The sequence below is a fragment of the Pundamilia nyererei genome, unplaced genomic scaffold (assembly GCF_000239375.1).
Source record: "Pundamilia nyererei isolate P.nyererei 1_Seehausen unplaced genomic scaffold, PunNye1.0 scaffold00078, whole genome shotgun sequence".
In the NCBI taxonomy this organism is placed as follows: Eukaryota; Metazoa; Chordata; class Actinopteri; order Cichliformes; family Cichlidae; genus Pundamilia; species Pundamilia nyererei.
Window position 1 is genome coordinate 1,765,104 of NW_005187479.1, and position 24,910 is coordinate 1,790,013.

General features: G+C 39.5%; 1 protein-coding gene across 2 annotated transcripts in view; it reads left to right on the top strand.

The window, feature by feature from the left end:
* The window catches only part of ldlrad3 (low density lipoprotein receptor class A domain containing 3), an 89,421-nt gene that overhangs the window by 27,779 nt on the left and 36,732 nt on the right, over positions 1-24,910 (top strand). Inside the window, exons 1-3 of one of the 2 annotated variants that reach the window (XM_005737673.1) lie at positions 9,495-9,520; positions 11,049-11,195; positions 23,214-23,339. In XM_005737673.1, coding sequence (XP_005737730.1) covers positions 9,505-9,520; positions 11,049-11,195; positions 23,214-23,339 — 289 coding nt within the window. In that variant the 5' untranslated portion in view covers positions 9,495-9,504. Of the gene's footprint in view, positions 1-9,494; positions 9,521-11,048; positions 11,196-23,213; positions 23,340-24,910 lie in introns of those variants that run through there. The other variant, XM_005737672.1, reaches the window with a different exon arrangement.

Genomic DNA, 24,910 nt, shown 5'->3' on the forward strand with positions numbered 1-24,910 from the left:
AAGCGAATGGATGGATGTTGTAAGTCATGAGTCTGCCAAGCAAAACAGCAACCCCTTTCTCCTGCACCATTTTTATGCGCACTTAAGGACAAAGTTATATTTAGTTCTTTGATCCGGTGATGCCCGTTTAAGATGTGTGTACAGACGAATGTATGTGTGCATAAGTGATGTGTATATCACAAGAATCTGGAGCTAGAAATAATTGTCCTGACCTCTTACATTCCTTTTTTGTTTCTCTGAAGCTGTTAGACTAGTTTTCCCCTGTGAGAAAGTTGTTTTTCTTGAGTGTGCTACACATTAAAAGCTATAACAAAAGAGATGCGCTGCCTATTAAGTAAACAAGCTACACCATAGAATCAGCATAAACAGGATAAACTGCTAATGATGAGTGTAATTTGATAGTATGTTCAAATGCATTTGGTTTATTGAAAAGCTAGTACATGCTTACAGCTTCTTTAAAACTTTTTTGTCCTAAATATTATATGTGGTTTATGGTAATTATTTTCATGAATTTCTTTACTTTAGCAGCTGTGTCAGGAACAGAGTTATTACATTGGCTCAATGATTTTACTGCAATTACTTTGGAACTCAAAGTTAAGTGTCTGAGCACCTGTCACTTTGAGTGTGCAGTGTGTTTAATGAGGAATTAATTGTCAGATAACCCCAATATTTCTGTGCACAATAAGTTCTATTAAACGATGTATCAAAAGGCTTAGTGAAGTGGGTGTACATATCATCTATAGACAGAAAAAGGTATTAAAAGCACAAGAAAAATACATTTCATTAAATTCAAGGGTAACTAATCTATAGATTGAAAGGCTCTTGGTTATTTTAAGTACATCAGCGCTAGGCAGGTTTTATTTGCCTTGTAGGAGTTCTGCTTGGTAACTTTTGATTTTAGCACTTTTTAAAAGTCTGATTGCATTTGAAGTCTGCTTTTGTGTTCTTCAGGTAATCACCCTTAGTTACTGAGTAACTGAGTGCGCACAGCGTGGATGACTTAATGTGAACATTTTGTGACTTTTTCTCACCATGTGTTCTTTTCACATTAAAATGACATTAACTTTAAATCAGACGCGGTCCTCGCTCAGTTTGCCATTCGGTGATATTATCAATAGCTCATTTAGCCCTTGTTGCCAACTGACACTGCAAATAAAGTAACTACACAGCAGGTTATGAAGTCAGCGACTCGTCCCGGGAACAAATGGATTCACACAGCAGATTCATCCTTAGAGGCAAAACCAAAAAAGGCAAAGCAGCAGCTTAAAGATACTGTGGCTACATTGTAGCTGGTTTCATATTATTCCGGCTTGCTGTCTATTTTCATGCATGGTTGCTCTTTTCTCCATCTCTCACCATTATTGCTTTGCTTGCTCTGCTGCTCTGTGCTTATGCTACCCTTCCTGTGTGTGTGTGTGTCTGTCTGTCCATAGGGTGCCTTTAATTGATGCAGACCAGGTTCTTTACACTTGCACTTATTTATACTGGATGCTTCAGTGAGCCAAAGTAACAGGATGGAGAATCTCTTCTTTTCTCTGGGAAGATCTGTCTCCCTTTGCCACATACAGACACACACACAATGAAAGAGACAGCCAAATCACCCCCTGCTGCGTCTGAGAGCCCCCTACTTGTAGTTAGCCCATTTAAAGCGGTGTGTAATTGAAAAATAAGTTTCTTTTCTTGAACCTGAAAGGCTAGTTTTCATTCCGAGCTGGGCTATATTGATTCACTCCTCCCTTATCATCCAGCAGAAGCAGCCCTTGCTGCCCATGTTTGTATTGACATTATCTGTCTGTAATGTAACTTGGCATGCTCCTTTACAGCTTCAGACACAATTTCACATAATTCGCTGGAGATAGTTTTAGCAGCATGGTGTGGTAGTGTGGACAAAAAGATTATGTTCAGGGGTGGTTGATGCGGATTTATTTCTGAGGACATTTTTTTTGTCTGGAAAGCTCAAAAACTCTCCTCCATAACCATTTTATTGTGATGTTTCTCCCATAGTACTATTTCTTACTGCTACTCAAGCTTACAAAGTCGGGCCAATCAATTCTCGGGTGCTGTTTCAATCTGAGGCTCAACCTTTTATTCAGGGCTAATCAATGCAGGGCAGATATCTAAGGCTGCTGGGGAAGATGGGGGTTAGAGAAGTAACAGCCAAGCCAATAGTCACCTCAGCTATAGATTTATATCACTGACCTTTTATGTGCAGAGCACAGAGAACAGAATTTGCTTAGGATGGATATTACTGGGAACCCAAGGACAGAAAATGATGTTACTGGTCACCTCCCTGCTTCTTTTTTTTATTACCCCTGTACTCTTTCCTTTCATAATTGCTCCATATGACTCACATCCAGTCATATCTTGATCTCCCCCTTTCATTTCTTTCCTTTCATCTTTTTTGAAACATAAGTTTTAGAAAAACTTATGTGCTACATGCTCCTATATAGTGTTGGTTTAATCCTTATTGCATCTTGTTGTGTGTTACTCTGCTTTACACAGTACTTTCCTGTCTACCCTTGTGGAGTATTGCAGTAACATATCTCTGTTGTACAACCCAGAGTCTATACACACACCCAGAAGAGTCTTATAGGTGAAGGGAGGTCATCTGTATGCTTTAAGGTTTAATACATTTTCAATAGCTACTGTCAAGAGTAATATATATTTTTTATTACCAAATTAGCTGTTCATTGTCGAGGCAGCATACTGACATTTGGTTGGAAAATATTCATAAGGCCTGGAAGACAGAGGCAGATGTGGGTGGTTGGACCTGTCTTTGCATATTCAGAGAACTAAGGCACCCTAAGCAGTTCTCTGAAAAGTCTCATGACTGCCATTTCCAGAATCATTATGCATGAAGTATACCCATGGAACATCTTGGAATGAAAGTTGGAAGCTTTCCATGTGCTCTCATATGATTTTTTTTTCTTTAAATGGGTAACAGTGGTCCTAAATATTAAAGTCCTAACCTATTAAGAAATTTTGTGGTTACATATTTCCCAGATCTTTCCAATTTGATTCCAACATTTGCAATTCTTAATCTTCTTTGCATGTGGGATCACTTTGATTTGTTTTCTCACTTGTGGCATTTCTCAAGGTCAGACACAACCCAAAAATGTCTGTTTGGGTTAAAAAAACAAAGGTAATTATTTTTTAAAATGAGTTTCTTTTATTCGCTAAAGATCCTAGAGTCAACATTAATAGCATTTCCCAACTTTCCAAACCCAGATTTATAAATTCAACTGATGAAAGCTACATCATTTGGATCCATGTTCAACATCTTCTCGTCTTTGTGGAAACACACATTTCTTTGTGGTTTACTGCAAACTGTGAACGACCTGGATATTTTTAAACTGTTAACAGTTTTACGATTGAGTTTTAAATTGCTCGGGTTTCTCCTTGCTCACTTAAATTCAGCTTAATTCAGAGAAATTATTCTCTTAATAACAAGATCTACCATTTTTTTAGATTTTAGTTTCTATAATGCACGGAACAATAATCTGATGTAATTTTATAATAGCCAATAAATGAACATTTTAAAAAGTATAGAAGAAATGGGGGAAAGAGCCTTCAACCATGTAATGAGTGTTGACATTACATAGTTTGTCCTCCAAAAGGCACTTTGAAACTTCCCTGTTGGCAACACCACAAACACAACAACCAGCTGATCTGAGCCAAGTCAGACAGGGTGTAAAAGAGTAATCCATGACTTGCTGCAACAATAAAACAAGATTCATTTTAAGCTGCATTTTTATATTACCTTAAGGGCTCATAAATAGCTATGCATAAACGTTAGAGCAATCTCTTTATCATCCACTATATCGGTTCTTTAATATCACAAAATCCTCGGTATCGGAGTTAAAAATCCTGTATCGGCCAGCGTCTAGTAATTACACCTTTTGTATATAATCTTGCAAAAAATCATCCATCATATTGCATATCACTTACTTAACATGAAACAATGTGGAAGCTTACTTGAGAAATAACTTGAGTATTATTCAGAACCGCTGGGAAATTAAGCTCGTGTTTATGCTGGGAGTTCATTTTCATGTCAAATTATAATTGAGGTAAGAGAGGTGCAATCAATATAACTGCAACAGAAGCTGAGCTGAACAAATAGAGAGAGGAAGATTTCACCCAGATTGAGCCACTGAAACTTTGTGAAAGTAGCACAAACTAAAAATGTACATGCTAATTTAAAAAAAAATAATTAAAAAAAGGGGGGGGGGAGAGTATCCAGCTGATGTCTCTACGCTCTATGATTTAACAGTTTAAATGGGGCCTTAGTAGACACAGGGTTGCTGAAGGGTGAGAAAAGATGGGATGCAGACGGTGGGTGTGCAGAGGAAAGGATGGTGTAGTCAATATTTACTCAGAGTAATTGGTCTACACTTCCAGGTTCATCCCTGCCTTATCTCCTCCTGTTCTCCCTCGCACACTCACTGTGTGACCACAGTTACACACACATACACAGGGGATTGTGCACAATGCCCTGAGCAGTCCACAAAATAATGGTTAAAAGCATAAGGGATAAATGCTCGACACAGTTGCTTCCAATAAAACTGCCCAGGTCACCTTGGGAGTGTTGCAGAAACCCCAGAGTACCATAGTGAATTATTATTGCATAGTGAATTGTTATTATTTCGTTTCTCTTGTAGTGCCATCTGTAATGACCTGTATAGCTACGCTTTCTGCGGTAATGAGGTGGGTTTTTGTTCATTACCTCAGTGGCGAACAAGTATTGAGGCTTATTACTGAATTGACAGAATGACAGGGGCATTGGGATAAGAGGTGTCGAGCTTGCCAAAAGATGGACTCATCACAAGCTTGTTGCAAGAAGTACTGCAAAAGGTTTGCTACTGGCAGTGTTACACTCGTGGGAAAAGACAAGCTGTCCATCAACTGTTTCTTCTTCTTTTCTTTTTTTTCACTCTTATTGGTCACTCCTCAAACACACCCACGCAGACACACATACACATATATGAGAGACAGTCCTTTTCCTGTCCTCTTGTGCTCCCAAAGCAGCTTTCCAATTAACCCAGTGTATCTCCGTCAGCTCTTTGAAGTCATTTTATATGGTTCTCGCCTACACTTGTTCTGTGGGGCTCTGAATGGACATTTCTGGGTTGTCAACAATGTGTTGCCCTAATCACGCTTCTTTGTGCGGTGTTTGGTCTGTGAATACTCACAGCTCTGTAACAGGTTCGTATTTAATCGTCTCCCCAGTGTCGCCAAATCCTCATAGGGAATTGTTTGCGTTCTTTTCTGTCATATTGAAAGACATTTACTGAACAGTATAAAACCTCCGAGATGACCGTTGTTGTGATTTGGCACTATATTTAAAAAGTCTGATGAAAAATAAGCTTCTGAAGCAGAGGTTAGTGTACTGGAACAAGCTTGAATGGCCTTCCATCACCTTCAATTACAATACATAATTACTTCAAGCAAGTTCATTTTCATGTGCTGCAGGCTGGCGTTCCCTGCAGCTGGTGCCACGATGAAGATAACAATGCAGAAAGTAATACCGCCCCACAGTCCCTGATGCACACTATGCACATTCTTTTTTCTGTCTCATTCCTGTCATGCTGCAGATGCCAAAAAAGCTGCAGTCACAGCACTTCAGGATCAGCTAAAGTTACTTTTTTCAAAGTAGAAAGTAATTTCAAATGGAACGTTTCAAACAGCTCAACAGACATTACCAAACGCACGCGCACAAGCTGTTTCTGTGCAGTTCAACACTCAGTGTGTCTTGCAGTCGATGTGTTGATGCAGTTGCTGTAGTTCAGTGGCAGAAGAAAGAAACAGCTCTGAGAAATGTGTAAGAAATATACTAGGATTGTGAGAGATTAAGTAAGAACTGAAAGTCAAGAACTGCTCAGGAATTGACATTTAATAAAATGTGATGTCCTCATTCTTTTCAGAGTTAACTAAAGCAGACATTGTTCATAACGTGTCACTGAAACTATCTTCTTTAATTTTGTGAAATGACAAAATGATAATTTTTTGTTTCAAAAGTTGTGTGACGGTACTGGACAGATTAATATGTAGAGATTCAATTGGATACTTTGTATCCATGTATTGTGGTAATCTCATAATTACTGTAGCATAGGTAATATGTAGACACACTGTCTGCTACAAATTTCTGTATCTATGTGAATGGTAAGGTTGGGCGATTGGACGAATATATCGACTGTCGATGATAGGCTGAGCCTTTCGCCGATCGTTTTTACAAGTCCGTGCATGATTACATGAAACGAATGAATAGTAGTCGACCAGTTTGCCAGGTTTTTCTAATTAGTTGATTAGTTAATGATTATTTCAATAATTCTTATCTCCTCTTCCTGTGGGCAAACCTCCTGTTCTAGGCACCAGTACCTCACCTGTGCAAGTCTGCCCACCTGTGAATATCACCCTGTTGTTGAAAAGGGTTTACTATTCAGAATAAACACTAATATTAATGTGAGAAGAAAAGACAAACAAACTAGGAGACGGTGTAGCTACTCCAGTTTAATGGTTTACTATCGCCTTTCACTCATTAGCTAACAAAACTGAAATTGTGTTCACTCGGCAAGCATCAACCATGAGAAGTTTCTGCCAGGTAAGCTAACATAAACAAGGTATCAGTGCGACACACAAACTAATTCTCTAAAGCTGACCCACCCAGAGTTGACATCACAGCTCCACAGTGTCGGTGTTTTCATGGAAGGAAAGCGCTGCTTTGCACAGTCTGCATTCAACTTTGTCTGTTTTGCGTGAAATGATTTCACATTTTTGAAAACTTCTGTTTCTATTTACTTCTGTCCTCCTGTTTTGCCGTTCGCGCTATGTTATTCTTCGTTAATATTGGGTGTAGTCTAAATATGGAATGAAGAATTTCAAAAAGAGCTGCAGACCTGGCAAGAAACACCATTAGGACATAATGGCCCATGTTGGACTGGTGCCATGCCCACTGTTAGGTCATGGGTAGCAGTCATTAATTTAAATTTAAGCTGATGGTGCTCTTAAGGATTACTTGCCAATTCCCACCTTTATCTAGCATTTGGACAGCAGCCATGATAGCTCGTGTAACATCTGCTTATATAACATATGGCTAACTCTATTTAACTCAACAAATCAGATCAGTCCTTTTGAGGTGAATCACTTCCCCCACTACAGTGCTACACCAGAACTTAAGATTCCCTTACCTGCCAAATCCCATTTTGATCCCTTTGCTAAAGAGTATACTGTTGTCAGTGTGCACATTGTGCCTTCATTGTGAAGAATTGGTCAGATAAAACGAGTGAGATGTAATATTTACATTTTGAAAGTGACCTGAACATATTTTAGTCTTATAAGTTATATTCGAAGCATAGTTAATTAGCAGATGGCATAAATGCTGCATCAGGTTTATAATAAGTTGATTATTGACGATGGTTATGTTATAAATATTTTAATCAGATAGGCTTTATCTTCTTATCGGCTCTAAAATGTATAAGGAAATTTTCCAAGGCATGTATTTATTGACTGCAGCTCGATCTGATCTGTTAATTTGTAAAATATCGTCTTCACCCTTTTTGTTTCCTGCAAGTTAACATGGGTAAATAAGCCAGCTGGTGTTGATGAGGGTCAAAGGTTGAACAGTGTGTGAGTAGCTTTGTATGTAAGCTGATTGCAACTTGAAATTGAAGCGTCTCCTTGAAGCCGAGCTATAAGTTAACACTAATGTGCGACTGCTATCTCTGCACCATCTCTATGCCTCACTGTGCTCTTGAAGTTAAGCTGGATTTTTTTTTTTCACTTGATACTGAAACATCATTGAAGCAACTCAAGATAAGAGAAGAGATGACTCATTGTTCTTATATCAAACCAGCCTTAATGTTTATATGTTGAAGTTGAGAGAAGTGGAAACTGAAATATCACACCACTCAGCTGAAGCTGCTAAGAGTAAGCCTGCTATTTATTTTGTTTCTTGGAAAGGTTGTTTGACAAAAAGATAATCACGGCGATGTTTTTCATTTCCAGTTTAGATGAATCAGCGTAATAAATAATGAAAGAAATAGAAATCTGAATGTTTTCCTGTCCTCATAAGATTCAGGAGCTTTTTCTTTTTTATCACTCAGCTTTTTTGTTTCATATTGCATGAGACAAACGGAGGCGTTGCGTCATGCATTCAGATCCAGAAGGGTTGTGCTGTCTAATTTAAGAGACAATCTATACATGGTTTCCAGTACCTGCTGCTGTTAAAAAAGCAGCAGTGGAAGGATGATGTAAGAACAGATTATTTCTGTGTGTCAGTTACTCAGCTGCACTCTGGAGGCTGGCTACATGTGCTAAGTGAATATCAACGAGCTGTGGTAAAAAATGTGGAGTTTTACTTGTGAATTCACAAAAGTCAGAGGTTTTTATTTGAAGTGGGGTGCAGTGGATTTTGTGGTAATGAAGATTACTTCATTGAGAATGTGTCCCTGTAATGGTTTATTTGAGGAAAATGAACAGTGTCACTGCTGGAGAAAGGGAATTCATTTAACTGGATTATTTTAAAGGACTGAACAAATAGAAGCGGCATCTGAACATAAATACAGAGCGATATCCATGATCTGTATCCATCCAAGCATTTTAGAGGTTTTCATATTTGTCATTACTATTCTGCATTTAACATTTTTATCCCTTTTCTCATTTTCAGATTTTGTTGAGAAGGACATCACTGTTTTTTGTTATAAATATTTAATGTCAAATAAAATAAAATAAAAAAGCTGCAGGTACCTACATATATTAAGTATTGTGCTGAATTCTTGAGCTTAAAAAAAGTCAATATTTGGTATGACCAGCTGAGTTCTTTAGTACAGCCTGAACTATTTTAGGCTCTTTTAAGCTTTGTTGTAATTTCTTTAAGCAGTCAGTGGTTCTGTCGGCTCCTTGAAGGGCGTTCAAAGCTCTTCGTTGGATGCTGGCTGCCTTTTGTTCAGTTCTGTTCAAGCTGATCCCACACCGCTTTAATAATATTGACGTCCAGGCTCCGGAGGAGGGCCAAGTTCATGACTGATAGTGTTCCATTGTGTGTTTTTTCTATCCAGGTATGCTTTGATTGCACTGGCAGTGTGTTTGGGATCGTGCTGAAAAAGGAATCCATTGCCAATCCATTGCTTTCCAGATTTCCATGGTATTACACATGGTGTTGCACAGTGGATCAAAATCTAACTCCATTCATAACTCCGTCAATTTTGACAAGATCTCCAACTCAACTGTCTGAAATGCAGCCCCAAACCATGACAGAGCTCCTGTCGTGTTTTACAGATGGCTCTAGACACTCACTGTTGTAGCTCTCTCCTGACTTCCTCCTGCTGACAATTTGAACCAGAAATGTCAAATTTGGATTCATCACTCCATCAGACCTGTTTCCACTTATTTAAGTCAGGTTATGGTGTAATTTGGCATACCTCAACCTTTTCTCCCTGTTTCCTTTCATGTTCACGATAGCCTCCCTTCCACTGAGACCATCTCTAATGAAGCTTCACTGAACAGCAGATGGATCAACTGAAAGGTTAGATGAATCTCTCAGGTCGTGTGTCAGGTCTTTGCGGGGTTTTCTCTTACTTAAGGGCGTGACAGATACTGTTCATCCGCTGCAGATCGTTTAGTTTTTGCGGGGGGGTTCTGACCTGTTTTTGTCCCCTACTTGTCTGTTTTCTTTAAGCATACACTGCACACCACACCTGACCAAGATATACCAGTTTTGTTTTGTTTTTTAAAGCTAAAAGCACTTTGGGAATCACCTTGTTGATGCAAAATTCTATTTTATGGCTGTGAAAATATAAGATGTCGAGCTATATTTGGCATTTTCATAGATTCAACTAAAGAAATTGGAACAGTTGATATGTTTTTGCAACACACTGCTAGTAACAAATATGCCATTTAAAATTGGTGCTTTAAGTTTTCTGTCATGTGTGGACAAAACACTGGGGCATCTGTTGGGTTAGATTTGCTTTGTATGCTCGGGTAAGTCAGTGATAAATGGTTTAACAATAGAATATATAAAAAACAACAACATTCCTCTGAAAATGGTCGGGTACAACAATTAAACTGGAAATGAGCAAAAACCTGCCAGTGTAAAAAGACTGTTGGAAAGCCTGGAGAACTATTGCATAAAACCACTTTAAAAAATTACTGGCTTCATGAAAACAAATATGAAAAAAACTAAGGACTTAAGAGTTTGTGTAGTACTGTGCAGGTCATTCATGTATCAATATATCCCTCCATTTTATTCATTTCAGTCATGAAAATAAATTAAAAAAGAAAAAGAACCGAAAGAGCACGGTAAATAATAATTACATTTTCACATCGCTGCACTTCACAATTGGAGTCATTTGAGCTGAGGACTCCATCAGTCATTGTTCTGGTAAGCCACACTGCCATTTAAGATGCAAAGGTCCATACGTTTTCACAGCAGCTGAACCCGTTTTAGCACTGCAGCATAAAAGTGTTCCGCGGTCTGTCCGAGACGCCTTATTACTGCCACATAGCTTTGTTTGCGAGCTAAACTGCTCACCACATAGTGTCAAACCTCAGCCAAAAGGACGTGTCTCACATTCCAGCCCATAATGCCGCAGCTGCACTGCGCCCAGTAGAAATGCCCCAAACTGGTTCGGGGCTCATGATTACTGTGCCGACGGTGTGCTTATTTTTGTTCTGCGCGTGTGTATCGGTGCATCTGTGTAAGTCTAGGGTGAAATATGTGCTCTGTTTGTATATTAGTGTTCTTTGATGTTTGTATCTTTATCTTCCCTATCGTGATTTTCACCCACAATACTGTTAACACCGAATGACCTAGACCGCTTTTGTATTCATGAGATCTTCCTCTGTTTATTTGCTCATAGATTGATACGGCTTTTTAAATAGAGCCGCTGCCTTTAATATTTTTCTGTCTTTAGACAATGGAGATAATAACAGATTTCCATTTTGACTCTGGTGATGAGTATCGCTGTAATGCAATCGCTCTACCTGTTTGATTTCTTTACAGAGCGAGTTTGTAATAGTCTGTCCTCTCCTCTGTTTCTCTTGTTTATCAACAGAGAGCCAGCTGCTTCCAGGGAATAACTTCACCACGGACTGCAACATCCCTGGAATCTTCATGTGTGGCGATGGCAAGTGTGTCCCAGGCGGGCGGCAGTGTAATGGACTGCCCGACTGCTTTGACAAAAGTGACGAGAAAGGCTGTCGTAAGTTCGTCATTAATAAATCCCTTTTTAACGACTAGATCCGCCTTTACAGTTGAAGCCAAATTGATTATTTAGAGTTACATCAAGTCTTCACAGCTCCTGAACTCTTTTTGCGATCCAGCAGTTGTACTTCTTCTGACATCCCCGTCCAAAGAGCCACAAGGGCCACTTAAAACGAATTCTCTGCCAACTTAAATGAACTTCCCTCCTCAATCCCTCAAATCACTCTCCCCTCAGTGCACAGCCTTCCTCTTTTTCTTCCAGACCCTTGGCCTCAGTTTAGCACCAGGATGAAATTTAATACCATCAAAGCAAAGGCCGATTACTTCTGTGCGCGCAAATAGTGGCGCGTGCATAATTCTACTGTAACACTAGAGTAATAGTTTGCTTTTGATCCTCAGTTTTAGTTGGCTTTGATCTTTCTGGTCTGTAGCTCCTCCTTTTCTCCCGCCCATCTCAGCCAGAGCTCACACAAAGATGGGATTGCTGATGAAGATCGACTTTGAGGAGCTGCCACACCAAATAGAATCCCTCATCTCCCGATATGTTCATCTCTCTGAATGTCTCGCCCTCCCGTTTTCAGTCGTCTCTGTGCACCATCCCAGTTTATCTCATCTGATCATTTTTGGCTTGTAATTTGCTTTGCAGATGCCTGTTTTCATTTAGCAAGCAATAAACCTCCTCTTAAATCTTTTTTTGGTTTTGTTTTTCCTAACCCTGCTAATTCTCCCCCAGTTAGAAAACAAAAACAAAACATATGGTCTGCCCTCCATTCTTTGTTTTTTCCTCCTCGAACAGTCACTTCTCTCACTGTTCTCTTCTTAGCAGCTCAGGGAAAAGGCAGACGACTCTTGACAAAGGTGTGCTCCCTGGCATACAAGCACACACACACACTGTCACACTACAGTCGGTAAACTTACTGTATAGGTTATTGGTTGTCTTAATTTGGAATGACTTGGAAATCTAAGATGTATATTCATAGGGAATTTTATTGTATACACTAACCTTTTTTTGTATACCTTTTGCTTGTGACGCCCTTTAACTTAAAGAAAGACTGTTGCATTAATAGACGACTATACGTTCAGATTCTCATCGCTCACTGACCTTAATCTGTCAACAACTGTCAGACATGGAATACTATCATTTATGCATATGAAGTATCAGATACTTCCAGTATAATACAGCCTCTATATCATTCTGGTCAGCCACTTTCACTCCAACAACATGCAATTAGTGCTATAGTTGCAGTTGTTTTTATTTTAAACATGACAAAACTGACAAATTAAATGGGGGGGAAAAATATTTGAGGAATGTCTGGTAGCCTCTAAATGAGATAACAGATGAGGATAACATGAGCTGTTTATGATCAGGGTTAGACTAGCATAACTTGTTAGCTCAGAAAATTCTCTTGCAAGTGAATGGAGGCGTCTGCATTGGTGCTTTTCCTCAAATACATGTCATTTATAACGAGAAGCAGTATATCCAGATCTGCAAACAATTTTAAACTTTGGCACAACACAAAAGGAACGAGACGCCCCACTGTGTTTGTGATTGGAGTTTGAATTCAGTTAACTTCCTTGCTGCATTCTCAAGAAAGCAGATCACTGAACTGCCAACATAAACTGAATGTATATAGTGCACGCGGTGTCTCTCGCTGACATAACATGTACTGTATGTACAATGTACTGCTAAAGATTAAAACAAGTTATCACAAGGCATCACGCTCATCCTGCTTGGGCTGTCAGAGCGCTATTTGTGTTTGCTGTAGACATCTACATTATCTGCTCTGGCATAAGTGGGCCTTATTATTCTCAAGTAGATGGCTAGTTGTCGTTTGGTATCTCTGGCGACTGCTTCCCGAAATCCCCAGACAAACTTCTGGCTCCATTAGGGGCTCTGCAGAGACAGACAGACAGATGGAGGGATCGGAAACAAGGGAGTAAGAGAAAGAGAGGGGGCAAAAAGGGGGACTCATTATTGTGGCTTCAGCAAGACTTCTGTCAGGATGTGTATTATCTAAGGAGAACACAGTGCCTGGAAACTTTGTGACTGCAGCTATGCATTCTCTGCAGGTTGACTTATAATTAGACACCTCCTCTAAGAAAACACAAATAAACTCAGTTATGGGTATATGTGGTAGGTTTGTTGACTCTGTTTGCTTTCCTTCTGTCGTTGAGACATAAGGGTAGTTTTTTTCGAGAGCATACTTCTCAGAAAAACACATTCTAAATATTACTATCGTTACAAATGATTGCTGCAAGGCTTGCTTTCTTTATATTTATAGTATCATAAATCTCTAGGGTGTCCAGTGTCCATCCGCTGCCCTTTGCACTCATAGTCATTACCATGGAGGCAGAGCAGTGTTGACTACTACTGGATATTAAATTTCCTTCCATCTGTAATGTGAGCAGATGGCTTTTGTCAAAAGGTTTCCATAAATACACGCCTTAATTGTTGATACGTGTCGATGTCTACATCATTTCCGTCTCTTGGCCCATTTTAAGTATCACACTAGTGGATTAAGAAAGAACAACAAAACAATTCAATTCTCTTCTTTGTGTGCCTCATAAGCATGGAAAGATTGTGCTTTGCAGGCATGCATATATTTGGTGACTTTGTGTTGTGTTTATTTTTGCCATATGTGTGACCATATAAAATTCTCTGTTACATTTTTTTTTTTTGTGCCGCAGAGGAGTACCTATTTTTATCTCATTCATTTGCAGAAGACAGCTGTACTCAGAAAGTAGATCCCGCATAAGCCCCTGCTCTTTAGCCAACAGATTGTGCTGAAGTCTCTCACCAAGGAATACTTATCCTGTACCTGAGGTAAAGGTCATATGTGGGGACATCCCCCTGGTGTCTCATTAATGAGCATTTTATTTTTGAACACCATGTAGCTAATGGGAAACACAAGAGACAACAAATCAGTCTCAACTCGTTCTGATATCTTCAACATAAAACATGAACATAGTTTTTAAAAACACAAGCGTATACACTCATGCTGGTGTGCAGTGGTCCAATCAGTAAGAAAAAAAAACTATTTTGGAAGATGGATCCACCTACACATGAACTTAGGACGACATTTTCTAGGAGAGTTGGATTTTTTTGCCAGCAGTTGTTTTGCTTCCAAAATAAACTTCTTTCTGCCTTATTTATTGACCCGGTTACATTTTATTCCAGTGTTGATACCAGTTAGACGGTTCGCATTTGCATTTGCATGTTCTTTTCTCAATCCTTTATTTATTTGTAGATATATCTCATTATGTCACAGCTGTCAGCTCAGGAATTGTAAAGCCACTCCTGTGTTCCTCCCAAACCCCACTGCTCCTCTGCTGTTTGTTTGTTCTTCCAGTCCCCTGTAGCACAATGGTCAACTGGAGTTGTGTAAATACTTTTTGCTGGCTCTTAAATAACAGTTTTGGCTGAGGGAAAAAGGCAATATCTCCAGCCTGAGTCTTATTTCATTTAAGATGAATCTTATTGTATTTCCGCCTCACTAGTTGAGGCCAGGACCCCCCAAAGTATTGTTTTGATCGAGCCTTTTTTCTCCTGGAGTGCAACCTCTACTTTGCTGTACATTAAATTAATTACATTTTAGATTAAAACATGTCATTTGTAATTTGTCTCTTTTTTGCAGTTATTCAGTCCTGGGGATCTGCCATCTATGGGCAGTGCTTGTGTATATATGTATGTCGGCAGATTAAAGGGGTCTTTAAACTGAGATTCAGAGGCAGGCTGTTGAATAATTCCTCACACAAAGAGGTCAGAAGTACCATCCTGCTCTCTGGTGTCCATAGCGCCAGCCCGGGAGAGTGTTAGACGAAATGGATGATGACAGACGAGAGAAGGAGGAGAGCTGACTGAGCTCACTGGGCCTCAGAGCCAGGATTAGCCTCTTTGCCCTTGTCTGGACAGGACATGAGTAGACGAGAGAGGACGGATACATAGCAGGGCCAAAAGGGTGAGTGGACGTGATTTAGAACGCAAGAAGTGTAGAATCAAAGACGCAGACACAGAAATGTAGTTAGGAGAAAGAGAAAAGACGGAGAAGTGCATTTCAAAGCAATGATTGTTCTGAACTAGTGGCCTGCAGGCTGAGGCTCTGGCCTCTCTGTGTGGGAGAGTTCACATATTCCGAACTCTGCACTCACAAACTTCTCTGAAACTTCTATGCTGCTTTGAACTACAGGGCCCAACAGGAAGGCCACTGGCCATACCGAAAGGCTGCGCATCTCCTAATTCAATGCTTAAACTCAAGCGGTTTGCATGGCAGCATGCCTTTAATTAGGGCGATAACTCTGATAACTCTTCACTGCTTGAACTGGATCTTGAACATTTGTAATTGTTGCACAGTGGGTCAATTAAAATCAAGCTATGAGGGGGGAAAACACTTCACTAGAACTTCTGCCCAAATATAAATAATAAAATCAGGGAGCTATTCAGAAGTTGTTTAATGTGAAACAGAGTACACAAGCCAACAGTTACTGTAAAAACCAAAAGGGCTATTACTACAGCTAACTGAGCTGAGCTACAATACCATTCATTTGTCATGCCAATCAGTAAAGCTTGGTTTATGCCTTACATTTAGCAGCAGATGTGTTTGACATCTTTAAACAATATTAACTTAAATCTGTCTGTTATTCCAGACATGCTTGAAACTTTTACTTGTGAACTGTAGCCTCACACGTGGTCTGCTATTGAAGTCTCTATTAAGACTCTATTAACAGTGCAAAAATCACTATTTCAAGTTTTAATTTCTTGTTCCACTTTTTATTGATCCACTTTGATCTTCATAACATTTAGGAGCAAAATAAACTCCTCAGTTTATTGGATTAAATGAATATTAAAGCCGGGACCAACATCAATAGTGCTGTTGTTTGTTTTTTGTTTTGTTTTTTGTGTGTACTGGCCTTCGCACAAAATACTAATGACATCCCCGAGTTCAAAAGAACCACTAAACGCTCATCAGCAACAAAGCTCTCCACATCAGTAGGGTTGATTGTCTCTACAAAGATTCCTGACACAGAATGGTTCTTTACCAAACTCTTCGTGGGTATATAAGGTTTGGCTAAGATTAGGACTGTGTGTGTTTACACGATAAGAAAAGTGACCAGTTTGCCTAATTTTAACACAAGAGCAATGTAAAGTTGGGCAAATGCTCCCATCTTTACATGACAGTGTTTCTATACTGTATGTGGCTCGTTTGTGTGTGTTTAATTTATGAGGACAGACTAGAAGGATATGCAGGTGACTTCAGTTATTAATAGTGTGAATGATTTATGTGCCAATTACTTGTTTATGATGCTTAAGCCAAGATCGAGCTTAGTTTAAATAGTTTCCTAATATTGTAAAGCAAAATGTAAATGTTGTTTTATTACTGCAAATGTAATTAAAGGCTTAACAACAGATGGGAGAGCAAAGCCAACAGAAATGAAATGGTGCTTTTACTTCACCATCAGTTGAGCTCACCTGACCTCTGTTTGCCATTAAATCACAATCACGTCACAAACTATTGCAAACAAATTGTTGGAACTTGTGTAAGAAATCCTTTCTGTGACTAAGGTAAGTGGATAAGTGGGTTGTCTGCCAACTGGAAGGCTGGTGGATCGATTCTCCGGCTACTACAGTCTGTATGCTAAAGTCAACTAGAACAGGAGCTACATGTACACGCCTACCTGTGCAGTGCTAATAATAGTAACTCTTAATGCGACATGGACAATGCAACATGCAACATTTTTCCCACATCGGACTGGTGATTCACAATACAGTTTTTCTAGCTCCACACTGCTTTTAATATATATATTAAAGTATATTTCATATCACATCTACTCAAAATATCAGGGTTTTTTCTGTCATTTCACCTTTTTTATGAATTGCCAATCAGTTTGTTCCTAGTGATGTCTTAGTGGTTATTGGAGTTATAAATGTTTTGACCCCAGTCAAAAGCAAAATTCTGCCTATGCAGTATTAATAAATTAATGTATTTATTTAGTTGTTTCGTTTTTTTTCATGAGTCCTCAATCATATAGTTTCAAGAACAAGCCCATCATTGCTGTAACATTGCCTGGAGGAAAACTCCACCTGCTGATGTGACTGCAGTGCTTGGCCTGAAAAAGGTGTTACCTCTGCTCCCGAATCACAAACGGGAAGGTAGAAACTGTTTGCTCCTCCTGTCACATGCCAGCATGTCCTGAGCATAGCATGAGGTAAACTGTGTGCTATAACTGCCTGTTGTTTGTGTTTAGCTTCAGTTGCTTTGAATCGTTTCCTCTCCCTGGACAAGCTAGGGCTCGGTTTGCATTGCCAGCAATAAATCAGACTCATTCCCAGTGGGTGCTCAGGTCCACCGCTCTCCCCTTTGTCACAGATTTTTTTCATAATAATTAAGGGGGGGGGTTTCTAGGCCTAGCCGAAGGAGGTGGTTTTCGGGTCTCAGGATTTTGACTCTGCTTCTCACAAATAATGTGGTTTTCTTGACTTCATCAAACCATGACCTCCAGCTTGTAGCTGAGCATGAAGTGTCAGGAACAAGATTTAGCACCCCCGATTCTGAGGCCACGGTTCTTAGCTGGACAAAGGTGGAGTGTCCACTCTAGGTCGGGAACAAGTTGATGCCTCAAGAGGAGGAGCATTCTGAGGTCTTATTTACGAGTGAGGGAAGAGTTGAGAGTGAGTGTAACAGATAGATTTGTGCAGCTTCTTTAGTAATTGGAATGCTGTACCAATCTTCTGTAGTGTGACAGTGAAGCTGTCAATTCATAGATCAGTCTACATTCCTACCCTCACCTGTGGTCACAAGTTCTGGCTAGTGACAAAAAAATAAGATTACAGATATAAGCAGTGGGAATGAGCTTCCTCCAGAGGGTGTCATGTGGGAGGGACTTGGATTAGAGCCAGCAGTCTTCTGTTTTGAAATGTTCAAATTGAGGAGCAGGCTACCTCTTGGGTAGCCAGGTGTTTCAGGCACGACCTAGTATCAAAAATTAAACTAAGAAGAAGAAGGAAGAAGAAGAATAAAGTGGGCTTTGGAGTGTCAAGTCTTGGTTCTAGAATGACTTTGAGAAATCTGTAGTCACAAATATCCAGTTTGGTTTCCAATATAAATATCATGCATCCCGAGAGGGGTCGGTCTTGGTATCAGCCTACCCGATGAAAAAGAAATGAGAAATAAAATATTAAAATATAAAGAATTTGGAAGATGGAAAACAGACAAAGGTTTAATGGGTCAGTCTGGTGGATTCCATGAGCTTAATGGTTGATTAATCAATAAGCTGGTGTAGTTGATACCAAGGAACGGGGCTGAAATATTTATTAGGTTCCTGCATGAAGTCTTTCACTCTGGTGCCGTGTCTTTCTTCTTCTCTGACTCTTTGTTCACTTTCGACTGAACGCTATCCTTGTTCCATCGATTTTCACAAATGAGCCAAAATGATTGCTGCTGATGCTTCAAAGGAATAAGAAATGCTGTCTTGTCATTTTAGAACACATTGTTGGACACTATCAGTTCAAACGAGCCAATTTTAGCAGTATGTTGCTTTCTATGATGAATATTGCAGCAGCGTTATTATCTGACAGATCGTGCGCTGCTTTTTCACCATATGCCCTTGCTTCTCTTCCCTTTATTGGAATTTGTTGAAATATCACTGATATTTTACACACGCCTTCGCTGTGTGGTATACGAGCCGTTCTCGCTACCCCATCTAGCACAAAGTTTGATGGCTTTGCAGAACACCATTGGTCCGTAAACACTTAAGATGAAGGCAGCTCTATAATGTTGCAGTGCCCCTCACGGAGTGCTATTGTATTGTACAAAAGAGTGTGCAGGGCTTAGACAGTGAAATGTACAGTGCAATGTAGGGATTATTTTGATCCCTAGGCCCACTGCACTGAAACTACCCATGCACTTTTTGCTTGCACCCTGACTCCATTACCTATTGATTTCTTCCTTTCAGAAATACTCTGCAAGGTCAGAGAAACCTTTGAAGTCATCAGTCTTTTCTACTCTTAGTTTCTGTTCTCTCCTCACTCCAAGTGTTTTCCTTCTTGTTAGTCTCTTCAGCGAGTCCTTCTCCTTACTCTGTCAGTCATGCATGCCCATCATGGCTGCGACTACCTGAGCTGAACATTCTGTTCTCTGAAGAACCAATCAGGGGAGAATAATTTAAGGGCATAGAGGCGCACACCGGGGGAAGAGCAAAAGCATGCCATCGCCAACAGGGTTGTCGGATTCCACCCGACATGAACAGTGAAGCCACAGGGGAGGTAAATATAAAGAGCAGTGCTCTGTTTCAGTTTCTGTTGTATCATCCAATGATTTAAGTACAAAATATGCCACGGTACTACAAATCCAGGTCAGGATTTGAACTACGATTAACCTGTAGATTATGAAAAAGGGGGAAAAAACAAGTGTTCTTTTATTTATTTACCTTTAAGTTAAAATTAAAAGACAGTTGTCACATAGGTGATTAGCAGAAGTATACTTTTTAATAAAAATGTCAAGCGTTATGTGCAATTGCATATATCAGACAACAAAAAACAGAGACATGTTTGTGTTTTTGTGCCTGTGTTTGTGTGTCCTCCACCTGTGAGCTTCAGTGTGAACCAGGCATGTTTTTCTGCAAGTGGTAGTCTTACTTCACGAAATGTGCTCGACTGCTTACCCCATTCGTTTTCATTTGTGCTGCTCAGCTGAACACTGGAACTAAGTTTGGAAGCCACCGAACGCCCTGTCTGCTTTTCGTAAACAAACTTCTACAAAGGCTTGGAGGAGCGAGAGAAAATTTGGCACAAAAGTAAAGCAGTAAACAGTGATGACAGAAGGGATGAAGGCAGGATGAAATCGATGCTTATACAATGTAAATTGAAGAGTGTAGCAGAGGACCTGAAATCAATCAGCATTACCTGGATCAGCAGCGGTATTTAAAGTTGAACTGCTAATGCCCGGGATATATGGTTTTGTGTTGCCATCTCTTCCACTCTAGTTTGATGGGTCTAATTAAGTTTTTGCATTTTTGCTTCATAAACAGCTTGGCTTAGGCTATGAGGGGATATGCAACCCAAAAACACAGCTAAGCACATTAGCTATATCTGTCCAGCCAGCTGTGTTTGTCCCACCCACCAATTCCCCTTCATAAGCTTGCCCTTGATGTGACTTTTAAGTTAATTTTGTGCACAGACGCTGGGTCGGAAGAATCCTAGCCAGCTGGATAAGTGGTAATTAGGATTCACATGAATCTCAGAGCAATAACATTTCTTTCTTATGTATAGAAATAGAAAAGAAAATTGGTAAAAGAAGAAACACCAGTGTAAATGAATACAAATAGATAACAAAGGATTATGTTTCCTTTGTTTGTGGCCAGCAGAATCTCACTCTAACCCCCAGCGGGAGCGCGTGTTTTTGTTTTATTACTAATCTTTTAATATCCCTGAAAGCTACAGAAGAAGACTTTTATGAATGTGATATGCTGCACAAAATGAGATTTGGGTGTTTAGGGACTCTGCTGGCCAGGTAAACAAAGGTTTCCCAGACTATAGACACATAGATCGGGCACTATCCCAGCTTCCTCCCGCATCCAGAGGATTACATTTCATCCTGGAGATGGGTGCTCCAAAGCCTTGTGGTTATTGCGCCTTGCCCTCCCTGCTGCTACACATAATCGCCACAGCTTGAAAGAGCTCATAAATCAGGCTACCGCAATAAATTGTAGAGGGAAAAATGTGCACCCCTGGCATTTGAAGCAGCACATTGCCAGCCTATGAGCGAGCCAATTCTACCCACCGCATTCAACACAGGGAAACAAAACACATAGAAGGTTTGGTGGCTTTCTTTGACATTTCTAGCATGCCCACTCACTTCCCCCTCCCTGTGTGTTTGTATGTGTGGGTTGCTCCATCCTTCTGTTGTTGCCAAGTGTTCATAAAATGTATCATGCTACTTCCTCACTGGCATGCGTCTCTGTTATTTACCAAAGCATCATAACAATGTCTTAGTTGTAATTCTTAGATTTTCTTTTCTCTGTCTTTAGTAAACACTGTTACAATGAGAGCAGCTCTGATTAGAAGCCAGATTTCCAAATGCCAGCTTTACTTAAATGCTTATTATTGGAAGGGAAAAATGCATCCAGTAGGTAATTTAAAAAAAAAAGTCTCGAATAGGGAAACACAAGTCTGAAACATTGTCTTTTATAATAATATAACTCAGTAATGCAAACTGTAAATATAGCAACCATGGTTCTCTTGCAGCAATGTGTGTGTGTATTTCCTGGTTGGAATCCGACTTCTACAGTAACTTTGCAGGGTCTTTTCTGATGTCTTTGCTTGTATCTACCTGTTATCTTGCTTTTCTTCTTCTGCCAGGGAAGATCAATGAGTTTGAGGTAAAAAGCTAGGGCTTGGTGCTTAACTGAGGTTGCCAGGCATTGATGTTCTGCAAGCTCTTCACTCAGTCTCAGGGCTGTCCTGAGAGATAAGGCCCATGGCCTGCTTAGGCTGATCAATGGCAGAATCCATACAAACCCTCTCCCACACGATTTACTTTCTTTGTCATTAACTGATTTTTTCTCTCTCCTCTTATCAGTACTCTTTGGTCAAGATCTTACCCATTATGTGTCATAATTGTGGAAATGGGAGTATTAGCAATGCAGAAGAAAATGGGCTACCTTTAATGATTCTTTTTCCGTAAGCAACTGTTTGAACATTATATAATATTGAATGGCTGTGTGTCTTTGAATGTTAGAACACATTTTTGGACAATGACAATTTTTAACTGCAGTAGATATGAAAAGGAACAAATGCAAATGAAATACAGACTGTCAGCTTTTAAATTATCATGATCATACATAAGCTGTTCATTTTTAATACTTTGAAGAAATCTTTTAGAGGCAATGACTATCAAGCCAAGGAACCATGGATGTCACCAAAAAGAGTTTTTCTCCATTGTGATGTTTTGCTGAACCTTTTCCTGCATCCGTCTTTGGTTATTGTTTGATCATGGGTTAATTTCCCCTTAGTTTTACCTGTTTACCAAGTGAAATGTCTTCTAGATCAGGTTGAAATCAGATGACTGACTTGGGCAACTGAAAATATTCCGTTACTATTGGATCTCTATTTGCACTGTCCAGTCGGTTATGCTTAATTAGGATGCATCTGTTTAAAATGGATAGCCCTAAACACTTTGGGATAACTTTGGAATATAACCAGTAAGAACTAGTGACCCGTTGCCATTGGAAACCACTAACTTTGCTGTTTTTTACAGATGATTATGTTTCTGATAATAAGCCATAACATCCACATTTTTTGTGTCATTCTGTTACAGGCTAATCTGATCACCTGGCAGATGAAAAGCTATGTTTTGACGTGTGTGTGTTTATTTGGCAAAGTCTAATTTGGCCTTTCTTTCGGTGAGACTGATCATTGGTTTGTACCTTGTGCTGAGCCTTTTTGTTTCCCTTATTAAGTCCTGAATATTGTGATGGGAATTTTCTTTAGCATATGACTGATGCTGTGATCATTACTGTTGATTTCAAATAAAATCTAGACCTTATGCTGTTGAGTTCACCATTGTGTTGTTTTTCACAGAATGTGCCAAACTGTTGATTTGGCCAGTTCTAGAGTTATGTTACATTAAACTGCTTTAAAGTGGATAGTTCAAATACATTTCAAGCCTCCGAAAGTAGAGGACTATGGTTTAAGCAGTGTTTTTGTTCAACTCTTTGAAGCAAAGATAAAGCGTATGCACTGATTTTATTCCACTTCCTGTGTCCTGATTGTTTCATTTTAAATCTATCATGGTGTTCTAGAAAGGAAAAATTGTGTAAGTGTCACAAAAACACATGAACCTAAGTGTAATACAAGCACTGTCTCCTAGTGAAGGTCTCTCCTTTACCTTGTTCATCACAGCCAAGGCAAATGCTGTCATAAAACATGATGTCTGAAAGATTTCTGCACCGTCTCTGCATCATGCACACACTAATTCATTGTTCTGTTTTTCACCACTTCCCCCAACCCTTATATATTTAGCTAAGGTCAAGTCAAAGTGTTCTCCTACATTCTTCGCCTGCGCTAACGGTGTCCACTGCATCATTGGACGCTTCCGCTGCAACGGCTTCAGTGATTGTCCTGATGGGAGTGACGAGGAAAACTGCAGTAAGTCTCACATGACACCCAGATCCATGGATCTGTGGCCAGATGATGCCATGTCTTGTTTATATCAAAGCAGATCTAAGCAACATATGGAATATATATGTTGTATGTCTTATGTTCCTCTGGTGGAGCTTCATCAAATCTGAGAAAATAACCCTGACGTCACCGTCAGAGTTATGTTAGGATGGGCTTCGAGTCTATATATTTCGAACAGGTTAAAGGAAAAAATTGCAGGCACTATTGCTTGGAGAGATTAATACTAAAGTATAAATATCTCTCTGCTAAACAGCCCTTTTAAAATTATAGCAGTTTTAATGTGTTTTTTTTTCTTCAGCAAAATTATAGGGGTGCAACTAACATCACTCTGAACTACAAATATGCTTCTGCAGTAAACTGTAAAATACTTTTGCTTAAGCTTAATGGATTTGCCACACCCCAAAAATTTCAGTTAGTTACAATAATAATATAAATGCATGTCTGTATGACAAATTAGAAGATTCAGAGCGACTGCCCTTCCAGTGTCTGTGTCTAATGCGTCTGGAGAGTCCATTCAGTTTATATGTTGACAAACTTTTCAGTCTGTAATCTGTGTGATTATGGGGTCTTTTCCAATAGATATACAGCACTGTGCAAAAGTTTTAGGCAGGTGAGAAAAATGCTGTAAACAAAGAATGCTTTCAAAGGGAAAGTGTTAATCTTTTATTTTCTTCAATCAACAAAATGCAGTGAATGAACAAAAGAGAAATCTAAATCAAATCAATATTTGGTGTGACCACCCTTTGCCTTCAAAACAGCATCGATTCTTCCAGGTACACTTGCACACAGTTTTTGAAGGAAGTCAGCTGGCAGACATCTTGGAGAACTAACCGCAGATCTTCTGTGGATGTAGCTTCCTCACATCCTTCTGTCTTCATGTAGTGCCAGACACACTCGATGATGTTGAGATCAGGGCTCCGTGGGGCCATACCATCACTACCAGTACTTCTTGTTCTTCTTTATGCTGAAGATGGTTCTTAATGACTTTGGCTGTATGTTTGGGGTCGTTGTCCAACTGCAGAATACATTTGAAGCCAATAAACAGTCATTTATATTTCTGAAAGCATTCTTTGTTTACAGCATTTTTTCGCACCTACCTAAAACCTTTGCACAGGTTTTGCAAAGGAATAGATAGAGGTTGTTGTTTTACTGTATGCTGCCAACAACCTCTATCTATTCCTCTTTTGTGGGGAGGTCTGGTTGTAACAAGTGTCTGGTTAGAGCTTTCCTACCAGCTGATATCAGGACACCAAATAAATACTCAGTCAAAATATACATTTCTATTTAAATGAAAATCGGTGTTTCCCAACAAAAAGACATTGAACTGGAACGGTATGTTCCAGTTCAATGAAGCTAATCACGATTAGCTTCATGATTTCCTCAGAGCCTCCAACACTCAGACTTCTCTGTTGAAATGTGAACTTTCTGCTTTGGAGTATTAAAAAAAATCTCATTAGGCATTTCCACCCAAATTCTCTCCATGTATAAGAATTTACAGCAGCTAGACTATTCCTCTTTTGAGATTACAAAATTTCTTT